The sequence below is a fragment of the Melozone crissalis genome, unplaced genomic scaffold (assembly GCF_028551555.1).
Source record: "Melozone crissalis strain CALT ecotype California unplaced genomic scaffold, PUWL_Pcris_2 ptg000004l_1, whole genome shotgun sequence".
In the NCBI taxonomy this organism is placed as follows: Eukaryota; Metazoa; Chordata; class Aves; order Passeriformes; family Passerellidae; genus Melozone; species Melozone crissalis.
In genome coordinates, this window is record NW_026535782.1 from 21,639,657 (window position 1) to 21,658,594 (window position 18,938).

The 18,938-nt window shown below is 37.2% G+C and overlaps 2 protein-coding genes across 2 annotated transcripts in view; one reads left to right on the forward strand and one right to left on the reverse strand.

The window, feature by feature from the left end:
• The window catches only part of TMEM117 (transmembrane protein 117), a 178,067-nt gene that overhangs the window by 6,692 nt on the left and 152,437 nt on the right, over positions 1-18,938 (forward strand). The window contains exon 3 of the mRNA XM_054280845.1: positions 18,698-18,830. Coding sequence (XP_054136820.1) covers positions 18,698-18,830 — 133 coding nt within the window. The remainder of the gene's footprint in view (positions 1-18,697; positions 18,831-18,938) is intronic.
• Positions 11,365-16,936, reverse strand: LOC128939728 (P2Y purinoceptor 1-like). The gene is made up of 2 exons (XM_054280878.1): positions 16,867-16,936; positions 11,365-12,377 (listed from the first exon to the last, which is right to left on the reverse strand). Exons 1-2 carry the CDS (start codon positions 16,934-16,936, stop codon positions 11,365-11,367), a joined length of 1,083 nt encoding a protein of 360 aa, XP_054136853.1.

Below are 18,938 nucleotides of genomic sequence, written 5' to 3' on the forward strand. Positions count from 1 at the left end.
TTGCCCAAAATTCAGGCTGTGTATTTTGCATCACTATAGATAAACATGATCCTTATAAATCATTATCACTGAGCCCAGTACAATAGGTATTCTAATCCATGCCCCTCTACTGTAAAAACTCCATGTTAGGGACAATATTGAAGCTATCTCTGGATAAGAGGGTAAGCTCAGGGACCAGAAAGGTATTAAAACCTCAAAAAAGCCTAGAGATTATACATATAAAAATAACTCTTTAATTTGAATAGACTTTTAGCAGTATGCATAAATGGGCAGTGTACTTGGAAAAATACCTTATTTTTTTCAGTCCAGGATTTTTGCTTTGACTGGTCCTTACATGTACTAATCCTTAGCTTCTGCTGCATATTAGATACATTAGTTTTTAAAACCTTACTACAAAATGTACATATTTCTACTTGTCCATTTTTCTGATTTTAAAGATGTATTAAAATCTGGTTAAAAGCCTGATTGCACAGACTATGTTTGTATTGTATTTGTATTTGAATCAATTGCCAATGAGTGTTCTTAGATTTATATTTGTAAGTTCCTTTCTAAGTGCCGTGGATGGAAAAATGAAATACTTAATGTGTTATAAAAAATTACAGCAAACAAGATATATATAGCTAAATGTGTATTTCTTAAAATGGAGGAATCATAATACAGCGAGTAAATTAGCGCCGTTGAATTAATGTTGAATTTAATGGGTTTCTCTCTTACAAATGTTCACAGTATGCAGTTTGTTTAAAATTAAATGATAATGTGAGCTTCATAGACACTGGGATAAATGAATAAAGCACTCATTGCAGGAATTGCACTGAACTGTGGGTGCATATAAATGTTGCAGATTTTTTAATGGACAGTAGTGCCATGCTGGGAGCAATTTCATGATAGATGGTTTCAAACGAAACACTCACCAAGGCTATGTGATCTGAAAACATTACTCTTTTTGTCAAACATCTCTGAAATGCTCTAAAAGATCGTGCAAATGTTTTAAAAGCAGACTCTTCAGTGTCACCTTTTATGCTGAAATTTAAGGGGTTTATTAACTGAATGAAGATTGCAAGAGGAAATTAGGCAGACTGGAATTTGGTCAGGATGATGGTGCACTACATGGGAAAAGTGGATGTTAGGTAAAAGGATAAATTCATACAATATTACATATATGGTCAGTTAGAATCCTGATATTTTAGGGATCATGTTAGTGTAAAATCTAGGCAGAGGTATTGCTGCTGGTGTTGGCATATCACTTTCATAGTGGTGCTTGTGAAATAGCTAGTGAGCCATGTGATCTGTTTGGCCAAAGAACCTTCCCATAGATTTGTTAAGATTTTTGCATGCTTGTTCTCCAGCCAGATTGCTTCCCATTCTTGTTTGATGGTAGTGATAGGAGCAGTTATACCACCATCTGTAGAAACAAGTGATGTGCATATAGCAATACTTGCATAAAATTCTAAGCTGATTGATAGAGCATATTCTTTTCTGTTGTCAGCTCTGTGTCTTACATTACACTAAGGGCTGTCACTTAAAACTCAGCAACTTTGTTCCTGCTCTTTCTTTTCCATTGATGACTTCAGCCTGATAGAAAACAACTAATGTGATAGCTGGTAAAAAAGACTGTCTTCAAGAGCCTGTTCAGTATTTTAATAACAATGACCAAGTTAATACTGTTGAAGGTATTCAAGGTCTGCTGTGATTGCTTCAGGGTCAGTTCACCTCTTTTGTACCAGTAAAATGTTGAAGCAATACAATAAAATTATTTTGGTCCTACAAAATGTGTGCCAAGGGGCCAGTCTAACACTTTGCTAATAATAACGCACAAATGACTGTGAGCAAGCATTTCTGAGAGCCAGAATCCTCAAATTAAAGAAAAAAAAAAAAAAAAAAAAGGCAGCAACATAAAAAGAAGAAGCTCTCAGCCAGCCACTGAATGAGTTGCAGGCTCATCAGATTCCAGCTCTGGCAAGCTGACAGTACTTCAGATATCAGTTTATTTTAAACTTTACATCATTCATGAGGGAGACCACAAGTGACCTTTCAAATATAAATGAAAAGCATGCAAGTGACCTCCTAATTTCTTCTCTTACTCTTATTTTTAGAAGAGCCATAACATTTCGCTGCTTCCTCTTTTCACTCTCAATGAGAAGACTGCTGTTGTCTGCACTTAGCCTTCATTGTGGAATCAGTCTTTGGGTAGTAAATTATAGAGTTTAATTGGAGAAATACAGGCAATAGCTACAAAAAGATTATTCTCTCTTGGTAGCAGATTTGGTTCTACTGGAGGTGCATACCCCACTCCCCAAGCAGTAGCATAAGAGTGCAGGAAGAGCTACGTGTGTCAGATTTTCCATAACGGGAAAGCTCTAGATAATATTTAGCATCCAGTGACTAAAACTAAAAATAAGTTCATTGCTATTTCATATTGATGTGTCAAATCTGTGTTTTGATCTTTTTGACATGAGTTCCAGATTTTTCTTTCTGTTTGAAGCCAGGAGTGATTTTGGAATGATGCCTGCCACTTATGGGAATGATGTGTCTCCATTCCCCAATTTCCAGAAATAGAAGTGGGCTTATTCTTAGTAGATGCATCCTGATGGGCATAGTGCAGGTGCAGCCTAGTGCAGGGGCAAATTTCATCTATCATTATCCCATACAAGGAGGAGATGGAGAGGATATTAGTGTGGAACATCACCTTGCCATATGCCTGCTGAAGAATCCCTAGGAGAACATGATTTCCTTGGGCCCCTTAGGCTGTAAGTGGCATGAAGGTCCTTCACACACAAACTAACATTTCTCTCTGTGTGATTCTGCTGGGACCCCCTTTATCCAGCCTGTGCACTCCCCTGCCTGTGCACCTGCCTATAACATTTGTTTTTTAAAAATATAAATATATATAAAAATATAAACATATATATATAAATATAACTATATATATATTTAATTCCAGAATAAAAAAAAAAACCCTCAACCTCTTCTGGTCCTTAAAAAATTTTGAATGCATTATCAGGATATAAGAACTATATAGCAAATAGTAGGTGTGGTGTATGCATTTCTCATAGATATTTTACAAATGGCAAAAGTAAAAAGAATTTGTAAATGTCTTCACTAACCAGACTGACTTTCAAGGAGGAAGGATCAGTAATTGTTCCCTATGACACAGGTAGTGCAGAAATGCAGAGCTTCTAAATGTGATTGCTGAGACATGAGGCACATGCCCTAATTTCAGATCCTGGAAAACAGGATTTTCTGCATTCTTCTTTTTTCATCAGGAGGGGCAATGCCCCTTTCCCCATTGAGTAACTCATGCCAGGGGTTGGCAGGAGCAGCAGAAACTCTCCTGCTTTGAGGAGTCACACTGTCCCTGGTGCCTGTATGTGGGAAAGGAGTCTCCCAGGAGCAGGCTGGACATCTGAGTAGAGGTAGCAGCAGAGCCTTGAATTCTGCTTTCATCTGCACCACTGGGGTATGACCTTTCAAAGTGGCCAGCTGTGTAGAGCTTTTTAGGCTCACTTATGTACATGCTAAATAATATTTTCTCTTTCTGTGACACTGATGTAATGTCTGTCTACTGTGAAGCACACTTTCATTTAATAGTGAAGCAAAAAAGAAATTAAATCTGTGCATGATTGAGGTAAAGTCAAACATGCTAAACAAATAATGAAAAAAATAATTAGGGCAGTGAGGGAGCAAAGAGATGAGGCAAGATGAACAAAAACATTCCTAGAGAGTCACAGCAGCAACAATATTTAATTTTAACTTACTTGAGTAAAAGGCCTAAAGATTGAGAGACTGCAGTTTTAAATAACAAAACCTCACAAATATCCTACCTCTTTTGCTAATAGATGTAAGTGACAAAAAATATGGATCTCTATTCACACCTGACAGTGCAATGTGCTAAAGGTACAGAAAAGGGAGAAGGAACTGAAAACTAATATTTTATAAGGAATGTCTGTGGAGTTCCTGATCTGGGGAATTCAGGGCTTAGCACAACATTCAATTTTGTATCACTTCCATGCAGCAAATAAAAAGGTATTTACAAACAGTTTTCTCCATGTCTACCACTTTGCTTCATGTTATCCTTGATAGGTTCCAGCTGAGATGACTTTGAAGTGGTTTGGGGCTTATATCCCATGAGCTTTATCTCTGTGGCAGCCAAAGGTGGAGCAATTTTATCTAAATTAGAGGTCACTTTTGTGTGACTTGTCTAAATTCAGAGAGTAAAGCAGGAATGCTGCTCTCTTGGGGATGCCTGCAGATTTCCATCTCTTAGGCAGCAGGTAAAAAGCAAAGCTCTCTTGAGGCTGTGTTTGTGCTTGCCTTGCAGGGATCAGGGGCTCTGCGGAGCTCAGGGCCACGCTGCTGTGCCAAGAGCTGGCCCAGGCAGCCTGTGCCTACCCAGAGCTTATCAGACTAAACTCTGGATATCAAGGATGGCAAATTGCTAACTAATCCTTGATGGGCATCAAGGATGCCAAATTACTAACTACTTCAACAAACCTATTTTATAATGGCGCCACCAAAGTGATACAAAATGGTACAAAATGAGCTTTTGTGTGTTAAAATTTTTTATGTCAGTTTTGGGCTGAAGTTTCTGAAAAATTTCTTCAGAAAAAAAAAAGTCAGGTTCTCTACTTTGTTAACTGAGGAATATGTTTATAACGTTTATAGAGTCAAAAATTTAATAGCTATGTCTTCTTTTAATCACCTGAGAATCTGAGGTTTTGCACTTGACATTTTTCCCTTAATTCAAAATTCAGAGAAATGTCATGAAAATCTAAGTATGAATCTGTTTCATATAGTTAGCTTGCACCAATGCAGAAGTATCCTGCAATGACATGATATTAAGCACTGCTTATTAATCTTAATTTGCTTTTATAGAAATAGCACATAATTCATTTGTATTATGTACACTGTATAATTGTGTCCAAAAAGGATTATCTACTACATACTGATTGAAAGAGACCACAGACTGGACTGAACTGTCATAGCCACTATATTTAGTAGTAACTTAGGAAAAAAATGGATTTTCAATCATTTGATACTATGTTATTTGCAAGAGTAACCAGGACAAATAATATTTTGCAAAAACTATGCTTACTAGGAATACTCTGGCTGGAGAAACTGTGTTATAATAACCAGTGAAACTGAACAAAGTAATATTTCTATGGCAAATTTCCTTTGGAACTGGTGTTTAATGAAGACAAATTTTCATTACTAAGAAAGCAAAAGGGTGGGTAGGTTGCAAGTAAAATATACAAAAATACTCTTTCAAGGTAACTGTATAAAAAGCTAGCAAACTATTAGGTTGGCAAGGAGAAGGGGAGGAGTAGAAAATATTGTAATTGAAAAATATTTTAATTTTTTCCCATATGAGCTTGGTTTTTCTCCTTTGTTTTTAAATGAATAATGAATTTAATCATAAAAATAGTGTACAGAAATATACATTGCTATTCTTTATTTAGCACATTTAGCTCTCCTTATTTGGAGAACTGTTTAACTAGCTGCCATGTTCACTTGAGACCACTAGAAGGTGCTCCTCTGTTGAAAGATGATTATTTCTCTCTGAATTGCTGTTAAAAGCTAATTTTCCTCTGATAACTGTGGTTCTGGCCAATTGTTTACACAGACTGTAATTTCAGCCGCTACCCCTGCTATAAACCAGCTGGACTTCATCTGCTGTAACCATTATCACAGCATGAAAATAACAGATCTGTTATCACTCATTCTCTGATAAATCAAAATCCCATCTGAGCAGGACTCTAGTTATTTCTGCTGGAAGGTGAGGCATGGAAATTGTGGTGGAACTAACAAACCACACATTATGCACATTATGTCAAGTTAGGAATCACAGAATCATTTTGGTTGGAAAAGACTTTTATGATAATTGAGTCCAATCATACACCTAACACCACCAAAACCCATTCCTGGAGTAAATTAAGGTGGAATGCATCCCTAATGAGAGTTTGTACACTTGTCTGAAGTCTGAAGGAGAGTCCAACATAAAAAAAAAAAAACAAACAAAAACCCAAACCAAAACAAAAAACCCCAAACAGAACTGCGACAAACATTCAAACAGTCACTTGTTAGAAGTACAACTGCTAAATGTAAGACTGGTCCAAGTCTGGCAGAATAATAATCAGCCTTCCTGTGTGAGATCTGTGCAGATTGCTGCACATACTAATTCTGACATAGGACTGGATTAACTGATTGTATCCTTTCCTGGTGCTCAGACAGGTGTTGATCTGGGTGCATATACAGGCGCATCCTGTGCATAGCTTACAGAAAAGAAGTTTTCACGGAGTCTGGAAAGGCTCAGCTCTATGTGCATACCCCTGTACTCCACTGTGAGCTAGAGAACATTTTTTGTCACAGGAATGTGCTTCCTCTTGGTCCCAAAAAAAACAATTCTCCACTTTTTGCACTGGGAACACAGACACGCTCAGTAATGGGGTGCCTGTTTGTCTAATGTGAGATCTAGTCACAGTCTCCATAAGAGACAGCAGAGTTGCAAATATTTATTGAAGACAAAAAATAAACCTCATGCTTAATCTGCTTTGTTTTTTGACTCAAAATTCTTTATAAATGTTTATTTTAAAAGCCTGTGTATTAGATACATTGTAAGCAGTTCTATTTACTATTTAAAATAAGCTTATGAATTGGCTTCAGGAGAAAAGAACAAACTGTGTAGAAAAACCCTGATTATTTTGACAAGTTGTTGCAGAGCATCAGTAAACTGGTATTGAAGAACAGAAGTTTCAGCACTTCCCTTCAGAGTTCAGCATCAACATTACACAGGCTATAAATACTGCTATGTTTCTTTTATCTGTTACGAGGTTTGGATTCCAAAGAATTCAAAGAAGGAAAATGTAGTTTCTGGAAGAATGACATATATGATGCCTAAACATTTTGGCTCTAAAATTTAAAAAATAAGGAGGATCATGAAATTGCTTACATAGGTCTGGCAGTTAAAAAAATGCTAAAAATTCTAAAAGAATAAAGAGTGCAAAAATATAATTAAATACTTACATGTCCTCTAACTTTTTTTTTAATTATGCAGTGAGGCCATTTAAAAAGAGAATTATTTTTTCCTGTTAGTTTTGTAACCTGGGATTGGGTCACATAGAATTAAAAAATCTCAGGAACAAATGCGTTAGCATTTTCTGTTGCTAATGCAGGGTTTTCAGTTACTTCCCCATTTAAAAATGTTCTAAAACATTACAGGAAATCAATATCTATTTTTACAGTTTTCGTTTTATCTGCATCAGCACAATTGTCTAAACCTGAAGTAATAAAATCAGTAATAGTAAAGGCCAAAATTAAAATTATAGGCTAAATCTCTATAATGGAAATTGAGAGGTGCAGAAAAATTCAGAATTAAACCTGCCTGCACATTAATTCTGGCACAGTCTTTGGCCTTCCCAGGTTATCTGCATTTTACAACTCTTTCAAATCAGCAGCCTGAAGTATTGCTTCTAGGTAGTAACAATGACATGAATGTAAAGCAGAGATGTGGTGCCTCCAGGACCCCCCTGCAAGGTTTGCTATGGCAGATGGCACTGACCATCACCACCCGGCTCTTTCCTGCCTTTGGCAAATCCATTAAGAAAAGAAAGTGTCAGCTCTTTCCTTGCAGCAGCAAAAGTCCATCCTCCTCTTCTTGTTTTGGTATTAGAAGATGAATGTGCATTCTTATGAAAAATTCTATTCTTTCCTTCTTTGAGAAATAGCAAGAAATCTTTCAAGGCTATGTGGCATTTCTAAAATGGCATTTCTTTCTCTAAGGAAGGCAGAGTGCTATGCATTTCACCTGTGTGCACTCACACAGATTAGTTGAGATTAGGCCCTTGAGACCACCAAAAACAGGTAAGACAGGCTGCACAGGAAGCCCAGTGGAAAGACATCTGGCGACAGACATCAGTCTTCTGACCAGCATTGGCTGAACTGGTGGGAAACCCGAGATCCTGAGCTCCCTTCGTCTTAGCACACAATGTTCTGTGTGAGGACATCAGTTTTCCAGCTGGGTCAGAAGCTGAGACCTTGACTGTTACCTTTTGTGACATTAGGCTGCATTTTACCTTAGACTGCAGAAGCTGAGAGCTGCAGTGCTCCTGATTAGGGTTCACCTTTCCCAACTGGAGGAAGCCCCATCTGCGCTGAGTCATGTGAGCTGGAAGGGACCAAGCTGGAAAGTGCCCAGCTGAAGTCCTGAAAAGAGAACTTGGGAGGGCTGTAGGTTTGATAGATTCTTGCAGGAGGCCAGCACACCCCATCATCTCTTGATTGCAGACTCCAGGGAGACTTGGCCCCTCAGAGTCTTGGATGTCTCTCTAAAGCAAGAGCAGAAAAGTTGCGTTTCTTTACGAGGCAGAGGATGGACTTAGCTGTATCACCTGCCTCTGCTGTGGTTTCTCCAGTCTAGTCATATTTTTTCTTGTGTCTAAAGAGATTTGACTTCCACAGATTAAAGCAATGTACAGCAGTGAAGTATTTTAATAGCATTGTGGTATTGTTACAGTTTTTTTTGCCAAGTGAGGTGATTCTGAGGCACGACAAAGAAAAACTTTGATACCGGAATACACTCATTTATGTATATCGAAGAGAAAACCAAACTTTAAGGAACATCTGAACATTTTTATTTCAACAAGTAAAGTACTAGAAAGAGAAATAGAGAATATAAAGATGTTTTCCTTAGCAACTTTGGGAAATTTGTAGCAAAATTTCTCTCTTCAATGTAGAGATTTTTGATTTAATAATTTTTGCTTACAAAACCATGCTGAATGTACAATAGTAAATGAGAAAGTTGTTTCTCTGACAATAGCTGAGCATGTACATAAAAGGTCAAATCTTTCAGGCCATGGTCTCTCTTGTGTTCGTTGAATGTATTATGATGTTAGAATGTCTAGATAGGGTACACAAAAGCTACCTAGACCTTGCAGTCTGTTTTGTAGGCTAATACATTATTACAATATACTATAATGTGTTCAAACTCATAATAGTTAGGTATTTAACTGGATACCATGTCCTCAGATTTAATCCAAAGATCAGTGAGAAACCAATATTGCAACATATTTTTCATAGTAGAAGATGTTTACTTTGGCTCTTGGCTGCTTAGTTTATTGTTCACTTATTGTAGCAAAATGGAATAAACATATAATTTTATTTGTTTATGTCATTCTATCCAGGTAATATTATAATAAAACATTTTAGGAGCATGTATTTCAAAGTGAAATTACAAGCAAGTAAACATGAACAGATGTCTTGTGCCTTTTAACTCTTACTTTGCAGAAAACCTTTGGTTTCAATCAGGGCAACATGAGCATTAGATCAGCCTAGTTGAACAAAAATGCTTTTAAAAAGTGTTTAATTGATTATATAACCATTTATAATCAGGAAAACAAATGTCTAGAACCCTTATCAGCTACTAGAGTATATTCACTGCTGAGTATCATGAGAAACAGGAATATCTTGGGGTGAGAGATGGAAGGATTTTTTTTAAGATTATGCAGTGCTTTTAGACTCAGCGTGTTGTATGAGATGTCCAGGCTGGGAGAACAGCCAGCAGAGGCACCGTGGCACAGATGTGTTTTGTAGCAATGCCCTTACTTGCTTTTTTTCCTTCTGTTCTTCATTATTCACTGTTGGTTGAGACTAATTTTTCTAGAAGCGTGAGGTTGTTACTCTCTTTTTTCTCCCCTTTTTCTGTTATGTGTGTGAGCATCTTGGGACCTCTGTTATAGATGGCTTTATTGATAGATCATTAATGAGCTTTATGGAACTTGTGGACACAGACAATGGAGGCAAGCAGAAATGGAGGCATGTTTCCAATAGACAATTATATTAAAAAAAAAGAATATTTTTCTTTTAAAGTAAGAAAAATTGAAATATTGAGAATTATCAAAGGAAAGAAGCAGTACTTAGAATGAAGTAAGTACACATAGGCATGCAATTTTCCTGTGATATTTTGTGAGTATAATAGTATATCCCAACACTTGTAAAGTGTTTCAGATTATCAGAACTGGATTCTTTTCTTATCACAGTTACAGATAATTAAAAAAAATTCTAGATTTTATTTTCATATATTTAGTCAATACAATTGAAACAGAACGAGAGACATTGAATACCCATATAGAATAGAATAATTTTATAATACATACAAGGAGAAAATTATATTTAAAACAGTGGAAATTAAAGAATTAAGATTGTACAAAGTATATTAAAATCTATTTTGTCATCAGTAACTTTGAAAGTAAAGTTAATGTGCTCACTGATACATGCATGGGCTTTCATAATTAACAAGGTAATGTGTGGAACTTGGCACAAAAACAAGTCAGCAGGTGGCTGATTACTGGAACATGATTATTTTGCCTGTAGAGTGTGATGTGAAAGAACATATATTTAATGACTCTTGAAGGTGGACGTTCTGTTGACTGTTGTGCTGGTTGAATGACTAAAATGTATTGTAGTCTAATTATCTTGGACTGTCCTGAAACTGTGATGCTAAGACCCCAAAGGAACAGGAGAAGAAGAAGCATTCTGTGTAGTGGCATCTCTTACCCTTCTTGCATTTCAGGGCTTTTCCAGTGGAGACTTCTCTGTGCTGAGGAGTTCAGAGTTCATGGCAGAACAAGTGGCTGCCCTGAAGCAGAGCACTAATAACAAACAACTGCGGTTGCCTGGGTTTGGAGGGAACCCCTGCTGCCTGGGAGAAGGCTTAGCACAGCTCTCTAATCCATGCTTGATTGTTTCATGAGCAGATTCACTGTGGCTCTGACTATCCTCAGGGACTTTATCTTACTATTTATTTTTTGTTTGTTTGTTTTTGGAAATGTGCTGTACTTTCCTGGGTTAATGAGGTTCCACTGCCAGTGGAACTCTGGAGAAAGCAGCATTAAAATGAAGTACTTGTAGAAAGCTTTCTGCAAATGCTCAAGCAGTTCAGCTGTAAGCATTCTGACAGTTATTAATTGCACAATCACAATCACAGCAGCACTTACACTCTGATGAAGAAATAATTCACAGAAACTGTAAGGAGGCTCCTCAACACTGGCTGCCCTTAATCTTGCTGTATTTTTCTCTCTCAGAATTAAAGGAGCTACTTAGAACTTTTAATCATTTTTAATTCCATATTGCATGTACATACAGATAGAAGTATTATTTCACAATAAATTAGGGTATGACAACAATATTTAAAATGCCAATTCTGTAAAGCTAGGAGCTGCTAGTATTTCTTGTCAAGTTTTACTCTGCATTTCTGTGTATTCTTGCTTATTCAAGAGATATCTGTACAATGTGGGAGACCAAACATGAAATAGGTCTGATGACACAAAGCCACATGAGCAGCTGGAAATACAAGTCTTTGTACCCTGGAGTTTAAGTCATAGTTCTCAGGGACAGAGAGATGTCCCTTACCCTTCCTGTCAGACAACAGCATTTGGGATGACATTTTATACTTTTAATTCTTTCATAGAATGTCTTATTTGCTATTGTAAAAATGATTGGGTCAAGGCAGCTGTTGATGCTGCAGATGATCTCTGTGACTTTGTAAATGGCACTTAATGTGCCCATGTTCCCACAGGGTGGTTGACAACTAATTCTGTAAATTAGTATCACCATCATCATGACATGGTAAGGTATGAAAGAAACAGCAAACACAACCATAGCAGCTGAAATCAGTAAGAGAGGCCTAACAAATCTGTTCCTTCTTTGCTGGCGTTTACTGAATTGCAGTAATGCTTTGAGAGTCAACATGTAGCATGTAAAGATGACTGTGGCTGGAATTAGGAATCTCAGTATAATTGTGGAGCATGTGAATGGCACGACAAATTGTATAGGTTCTTCAGTGCTATCCAAGTGATCCGTGAGGCTGTGCTGTCTTCTAGCTGCAACTGTGTAGTAAATCTCAGGCCCCGACGCAATCGCTATGAAGATCCAAACCCCGATGGTGCAAAACACAGCCTTTTCTTTGTCCCACCATGTCAGTGAGCTGATGGGATGAACAGCACCTATATATCTGTCAAAACTGATGAGTGTCAGGAAATACACACTTCCATAGATATTAATACTAAAAAGTACTCCTATGATGTGATAAAACTCTTGACTGAAATAGATAGCAAACTTCTGGATATTATAATATACTGAAAAAGGTGCCACAAGAGTCCAAGTAAAGTCACACAGTGCCAAATTAAAGAGAAATATGGTATTGGTAGTCCATGTCTTCATGCAGTAAGCATAGTGTCGTAGTGCAAGTACATTGCCTAGAAATCCTGCTAGTAAAGTGAAAAGGCAAACCAGAATCAGCAAATAACAGTACCACTCCAGCTTAGGATTTCTGTTGCAAATTAAAATAATGCATGTACCATTCATCATCTGTCCATGGGGTACACCTGAAGGGAAAAGAGAGACCAACAACCTTTAAAATAAAACCAAAGTTGGATACATTGCATTTAAAATTCAAAAATTTTTAATTAAATTCAGTGTGTTTGAACTGGCAAAAGAATTCAGAACATAGTATAATGTACAAACTCTCTCCTCTATCTGAAAGAAATGTGAACTCCAAGTAGGTAACACAGCTTACTCTACAACACCCACACAAACAGATCTTCATGAACTTATATGGGAAGCTTTATGTACTTACCTCTTTTCTATTTACTGTTGTGTACGATGGATGTGAGAAAAAAAGTGTGCACTCTCAAGTGAGAGCAGTGTCCCTTGGCCACTAATCTATCTTTGGAAAAAGCAGAGGAGGTGACAGAAGGACAGTAATTGCCCATGCTCATTCCATCATTGCTTTGATTGCCTTGAGCATCCATATGGGGCCTAGGGGCAAGCTTTATGTGGGCAGCTGTGCACTGAGCTGTGACTGAGATCACAAAACAGCATCAAAACAAATGAGGATAGAATTCTGCTTTTAGTGAAGGCCACAGAAACTTTTCAATCTAAAGGGCTACACAAAGTGCTTTTTTTGACCTTTTTCTTTGATTTTCTTCTGTAAATTTTTGTCCCAGAATTAAAAGATTGTGCTTTGGTAGTGTTAGAGAATATTCTTTTCATCTAAATTTATGGCCTACTTTGTATCAATTCCCATTATGGAATATGTGGAATATAGATCTGCAGTCTATTTTTCAAAGCAAGTTTTTACTGCTTATTAAGTCTTATGCTTAATTCTAATGATTTTTTTCTCCTAATAAAACCAAAGGCTGGAATATTCTGTCAGAATGAGCTGTCACCAATTGCAGTTTGTTATGTTTCTAGCAAATTTCCAAATGATGCCAGGCTGTGAGGTCTGTCCAAGTAGAAGCTTTTTATGAGGATCATCCAAACAGCAATTTACAGATCAGAGTCCATTCCAGTGCTTGCTAGGATGACAGAATAAAATTTTCATCAGTACAGGCCATACTTTGAGTGGAAGAAAGGACCTTTTCAGAATGTTATTGACTTATTGAAAATTTTGAAACATCTTCAACCACTGAGTTAGCAATAGTGGATTTTTTCCTAAGGTAATGCTCTGCTTTCATGTCAAGCTTAGTACATACTTTTCCAAAGGTGTGTTCACATACATGGGTCAAACTATAACAAACAGAAGCTGCAGTGAAGACCTGCTAAATAAAGACTGCATTATTGTGCTTTGCAAATTTATGGTCCACTCAGTTACCTGACAAAAAGCTGGTTTTGACTGTACTCAACAAAATTAGGGAGGAAAGTGGTTTTTCTAGAAGCTCAGCAACAAAGGCAGTCAAATAACTTTCCAGGAAATTATGTAGATAGAAAACCATCTGTTCTACTCACAGTGTATTTCACAGGTGGGGAGTGTTTGTTCTATAAATGTATTTTTTTAAGTGTTGAAGCACTGGACCTTAACCTAAGGTAGCTATACTTTCCCTGCGCCTTAGCCTTTGTGAATATAAAAAATTACACAAACTGTGTAATTGTTTTCTTGTGACATTTATAAGATATCCCTGTAAATTCTTTAAAATGGGAAAGATAGTTAAGTAACGTTTTCTCATGATATGTTCAATTAAAAGTAGTTGGGAATTGTAATGCCAGGTTCCCAGTCTTATTGAGCCTCTGGCCAAGGGCAATAGGTAGGTCTAGATGGAGGGAGGGAAACAGCTGTGCCAATACCACCTGCTCTGCTTTGCTCCAAGTTGGCCATATAAAATCTGGATGTGCAGCCTTGTAACTGTGTTAGGGCAGCCACAGACTTAAACAAAACAAACTCCCTATCTCCTTCATCACCTTCACTTTGCTGGGCTGCACTCAGGGCTGAGCTGTGTGAAGCTGGTTTTGTAGCTGAAGGGGATGGAGCTGCCCAGCTGTGTAAGGTGCATTTGGAGCTCAGAGAGTCATTAGAACATACGTCTGTTTGTGTAGGCTTTCCCACATGTCTATCTTGGGATTCCTCTTTGAATTTTCTAAAATATTTTTTGCTTTCTCCTGACAATTCTTTGTATTGTAGTAGAGCTTAGAGACCATAAATAAGACTTGGTTCTTGAAGCTCTGCTTTGCAACTGAAGTGAGTGACTTTGAGGGTGGACAAAGAGGAACAGGTGGAGAGATAAAAAGAACCTTTCCTGAGATAACTTAATAAGCAAGAGGAAAACACAAGGGGTTTGACCCCCCTATTTGGTGCTATTCCAGGATCTCTTGGTCTTCCATCAGAAGAATTTAAAGCCTATGCAATCACAGATGCAGTCTGACTGCATACAGGAGGACAGGCAGCATGCCCTGCTCTATACTGAAGCCATTGGAGCTACCCTGATGTCCAGAAGATATGTGCTGTAATAATTTTCAAAAGTGACATTTTTTTTATATCAGACAATTGCAAGTTTTCTGTCTACTGTCTTAGCACCAACAGCATAACTAAAGCTACAGGATATGACTAGATTGTCTTCACAGTTTGAATCCAAAATTTTGCATCTGTATTTTAAGAAAATTTTCTGAACATTACAGCATTCACTGCTAAGTCATGTATTCTTAAGCAAAGCCAGCCAACACAGATATGTGTATTGTATTGGGGTAGAATGAGCAACAGCATCGTGGCATTATAGTGTGCATGTGTTGTTAGTACTGGCTAAAATCAGACTTGCCAAACTTTGATGAAAGTAGGATTGGTTTTCAAAGTTAAAAAATACTTCCCATTTATTGAGGTTAATTTTTCAGTTGAACACTTTCAGTCATAGATGAAGATGACCTGGAGCGCTAAGTAAGCAGAAAGAGCAATACCTTGATGGTGCACCCAGAATTAAAGGAATATATCTCATTCAGTGAAGAACTTGGTGTTAGAATATTACAAATATGCCCAGGAAATGGTTGAAGTTTATAGTTTCCATCACTCATAATTAAGACAATAAAACATGCTAAATGCATGGGTAAGAACTTACTGTTTCTCTTGTTTCTGCTTCTGCAGTTTAATGAGTGCAACCATCTTATGGGCTGTGGATCTAAAGATACTGGAAAAACTTTAATTTTTTAAAAAAGTGACCTGTTTGACTCAATTTTTTGTATCTGCCTATTAAGTTGTCTTTTGTCTTGGACTGGAAAAAAAAATACTGGTTGGTTACTGCCTGGTTTGTTGTAGGACCCTAAATGCTGACATCTCTGCTAGCCTGTGTTCCCCCAGTTGATGTGCTCTCCAAAGCCTTGGAGCAGATAAAAAGACCTATTTACAGTAAGAAATTACATTTTGAGGAAACTTCTGGTGGAGCTAGGAAACATTATGATATTACAGTCTTGATCTTTGTATATAGTTAATTCACAGTTTATCACTCGTGGTCATTCATATGTCATTTAACTTGCATTTGCAAAGGTCCATTAGGTTTAAGACATTTATTTGGGGTTTTTTAAGTATATAATTTTTTATGTGTAAATATATCCTAATAACCATGTTCTTCTCTGTCATACTTGTCAGAGTTTATTTTACATTTTTTACAAGTTCAACTAAGCAACAAATTTTCCCTGAAGTAAAAAAAACAAAAACAAAAAACAAAAGCCAAAAACCAAAAAAGAAAGCTGAGTCAAAAGCTTATTTTGTGTATTATTATTCCTTATCTACTCTCTTTTCCCCTTGCTACTTTTTGTTTGCTATTCTTTATGGTAAAAGCCCTAATTTTACATGAACTGTTTTATTTTTCTGGAATTACTCTGAGAATTTTGTAGGGCTGTTTTGAATTGTACTTGAATCTAATACAAGTCTATTCCAGTTACTAGGTAGGTTTTCCAAATTTCCGACCATTCACACCCCATAATATTTCTGTTGTATGTAACCTTTTAGCTCATTTTATAAAAACAAAGCATTATACAGACTCCTAGTTTTTGTTACAAAACCAATAAGCATTATTTGCAATTTTTAGTTTAACAACTTACCTGTTAGGCAGTCATCTGATCACCCATCTTTATTTCAACTGAATTGATGTGAAAGGATGTATAAAACAATGTGAGCATTATGTGGATCATTTAACATATTTTAGTTTAAGTGCATTTAGCATGTTATACTTACTGGTATGGTGGGAGCAATAAGTAACAGCTGTGACATTTGTATGCAGTTAGGTAAGAAGATTGTGCAAATATTCAATTCCTTTCATTTTTACATGTCAGTGTTGTGATTAAAGTACTATTTCTTTCATTAAAAAATTATGTTGATGAACCCTCCTTGAGAGTTAATGAAGTTGAATATGGCAAACACAAGCTACACTAGAAGGAAGTTAAAGTGGAAGAATTTGCCTACTGAAGACAGTATTTATGAAAATATTATTTTAAGAATATGATATTTATACATATTAGTAGGCATTAATCAGTGTGTAATAACTAAATAGGAAAAAGCATTGCTTTGGAGGGTACAGGTGCAATGAATATTTATTAAATCTTTCTTCTTACCTGGTTTAGAAAAGTTGGAGTTATCTGTTTTACCGAAGTCTAGATTCCAGGCTGTGTTCTTTCTCTCCATTAATCTGGACCTCCTGAAATCACAACTCTATTTTGCGAGTACTGCTTATTATCCAAGGTGTTGGTAGTATTCCATATGCAGTGGCAGCTGTTCAGAGAGCAGGATTCAAACTGCAAGGGAAATATCTTTTATCATTTAGCCCCTCCTCTCAGTAAGTCAGGATAATATGCCATTGCCATAGCAGCCTCAGCTTGCTCTTTAGGGAAGGACAGACGTATGGGACACCCTCAGTCTAGCCCGGCCTGGGGCTATCATGGTTTCCAGCAGTGAAAATGTAGAAAAGTACAGGGGCTTGGGGCATGTATATGTGTGTTTGCACTTTCCCTTTCTTCGTCTTTCTTCACTCACAGAAACCTTGTTGCTGCCCTGCTACTGGACTGGACTGTGGTCCTGTGTTGCTCTTGTCCCATTGTAGAGCTTCATTCACCCCTCCTCTATGGACCTGTCACTTCTCTTGCCTCATGGTTTCCACATCATTCCAAAGCCTCAGCTTTTTCAAAGAACTCTCATCCTCCAGCTGCTTAATCCAGAGTTCACATCCTACGTCTTCAGCCCATAGCCCATGTCTGCTCCAGGTCCTCAAGTCTTGTTCCTCCAAACCTGCCTCTCCATCCATCTTCAGTAGCAAATACCAGTCCTGGAATCTTCCTGTCTGTCCGAATGAGCATTTCAAACTTCTTGTTATTTTCTCCCACTTTATAGCTTCCATCTGTATCCAGCCCTAATCAGTGCTAAATGTGGACAGTAGTAGTTCAACAACCAGCTGAGAGAAATTGCCTCCATCCCAGACCATTTCACATCTCAGTCTGCTCTATCACTTCTCTAGACACTTCCTGTCCAGCTCCTCATATGACTTCTGTTCTCCCTGTTTTTGTGCCATCATCTAGCACCAGACTGCTCTGTCTCCTTGGTAGACGCTGTCCTTCAGCTTGCTGCTTGAATTATCCCTTGTCTTCCTTTACCCCCTCTTGGCTTCTGCTGTGGCACTTTCAGCCTTGCAAAAGCAAATTCCCATCTCTTGTGCTGGTGAGGTTTTCAATACTCTAAACAATTCTCTAAAGGTAAGAGATGACAGAGAAGAAAAGCTAGCTCAGGAAAAATATGTTTGCGGCAACGGTATCATAAAAGTTTCATCTAACACAAGTGACAAGAGTAAGCAGAGCTTCTTTTCCAGTGGCAAGACACACCAGTATTCTTTGAAAAAAGGTATTTTTTGCAGAATAACGTATAATACCATGTCATATGATTAAAGTGATTAGATCTAAGAAAAACATACAGTACAAGATTCTACACAGACTCATAATTTACCAAATTAAATTAGGAAAGCAAATAATATTTGTCAGTGGACATACCTCAAATAATTCACACTGTCTCAGACATGAAAAGCTGTCTTGGACATGAAAAAAGAAAATTATGTATGAATCAGTAACCTTTTTTAGCACTTGAAATGCATTGTTATGGCTTGTGGTCTTATCGTCTCTTAAACATACTGAAATTAATATGTTATTGCATTTATTCCTTGTTGCATTTTTTCCCCCTTTGGATTGCAAGTAATTTGTAATTTTGTAGCAATATCTGTTAATGCTGAAGTACAGAAGGGTACTTCACCTGCATGATGCTAAGTATGTCCTCCTCACACACAGTTCAATAATTTGCTATAGGAAGAAATACAGTTTAGTAGTTTATTTTGGTTTTATTATGATGTAAACATGTGTTTACTGACTGACTAAAATACACCTTCTCATAATTGTTGTACCATAGGTCGGTTGCTTCGTCTGAAAATGTTTCGAGAGGACCATGGGTCTTGGATGACGATGTTCTTCAGTACCATCCTCTTCCTCTTCATATTTTCTCACATTTATAACCTGATCCTCATTATGGCAGGGAATATGAGGTAGGTTCCAGAGTTTATTTTTGTCTCTTTTGATCTAGAATGTACTTTACTGTAAACTTTTTTATTCCTCTGCTTTCTGAATTTAGGTAGAATAGTAATTTAATTGGT

Excerpts from the sequence above, each read along its gene's own strand:
- LOC128939728 (XM_054280878.1), bottom strand. The coding sequence starts at position 16,936 with ATGGAGAGAAAGAACACAGCCTGGAATCTAGACTTCGGTAAAACAGAT. Across the intron at positions 12,378-16,866 it reads CTCCAACTTTTCTAAACCAG|GTGTACCCCATGGACAGATG; the intron begins GTAAGAAGAAAG and ends TTTTCCCTTCAG.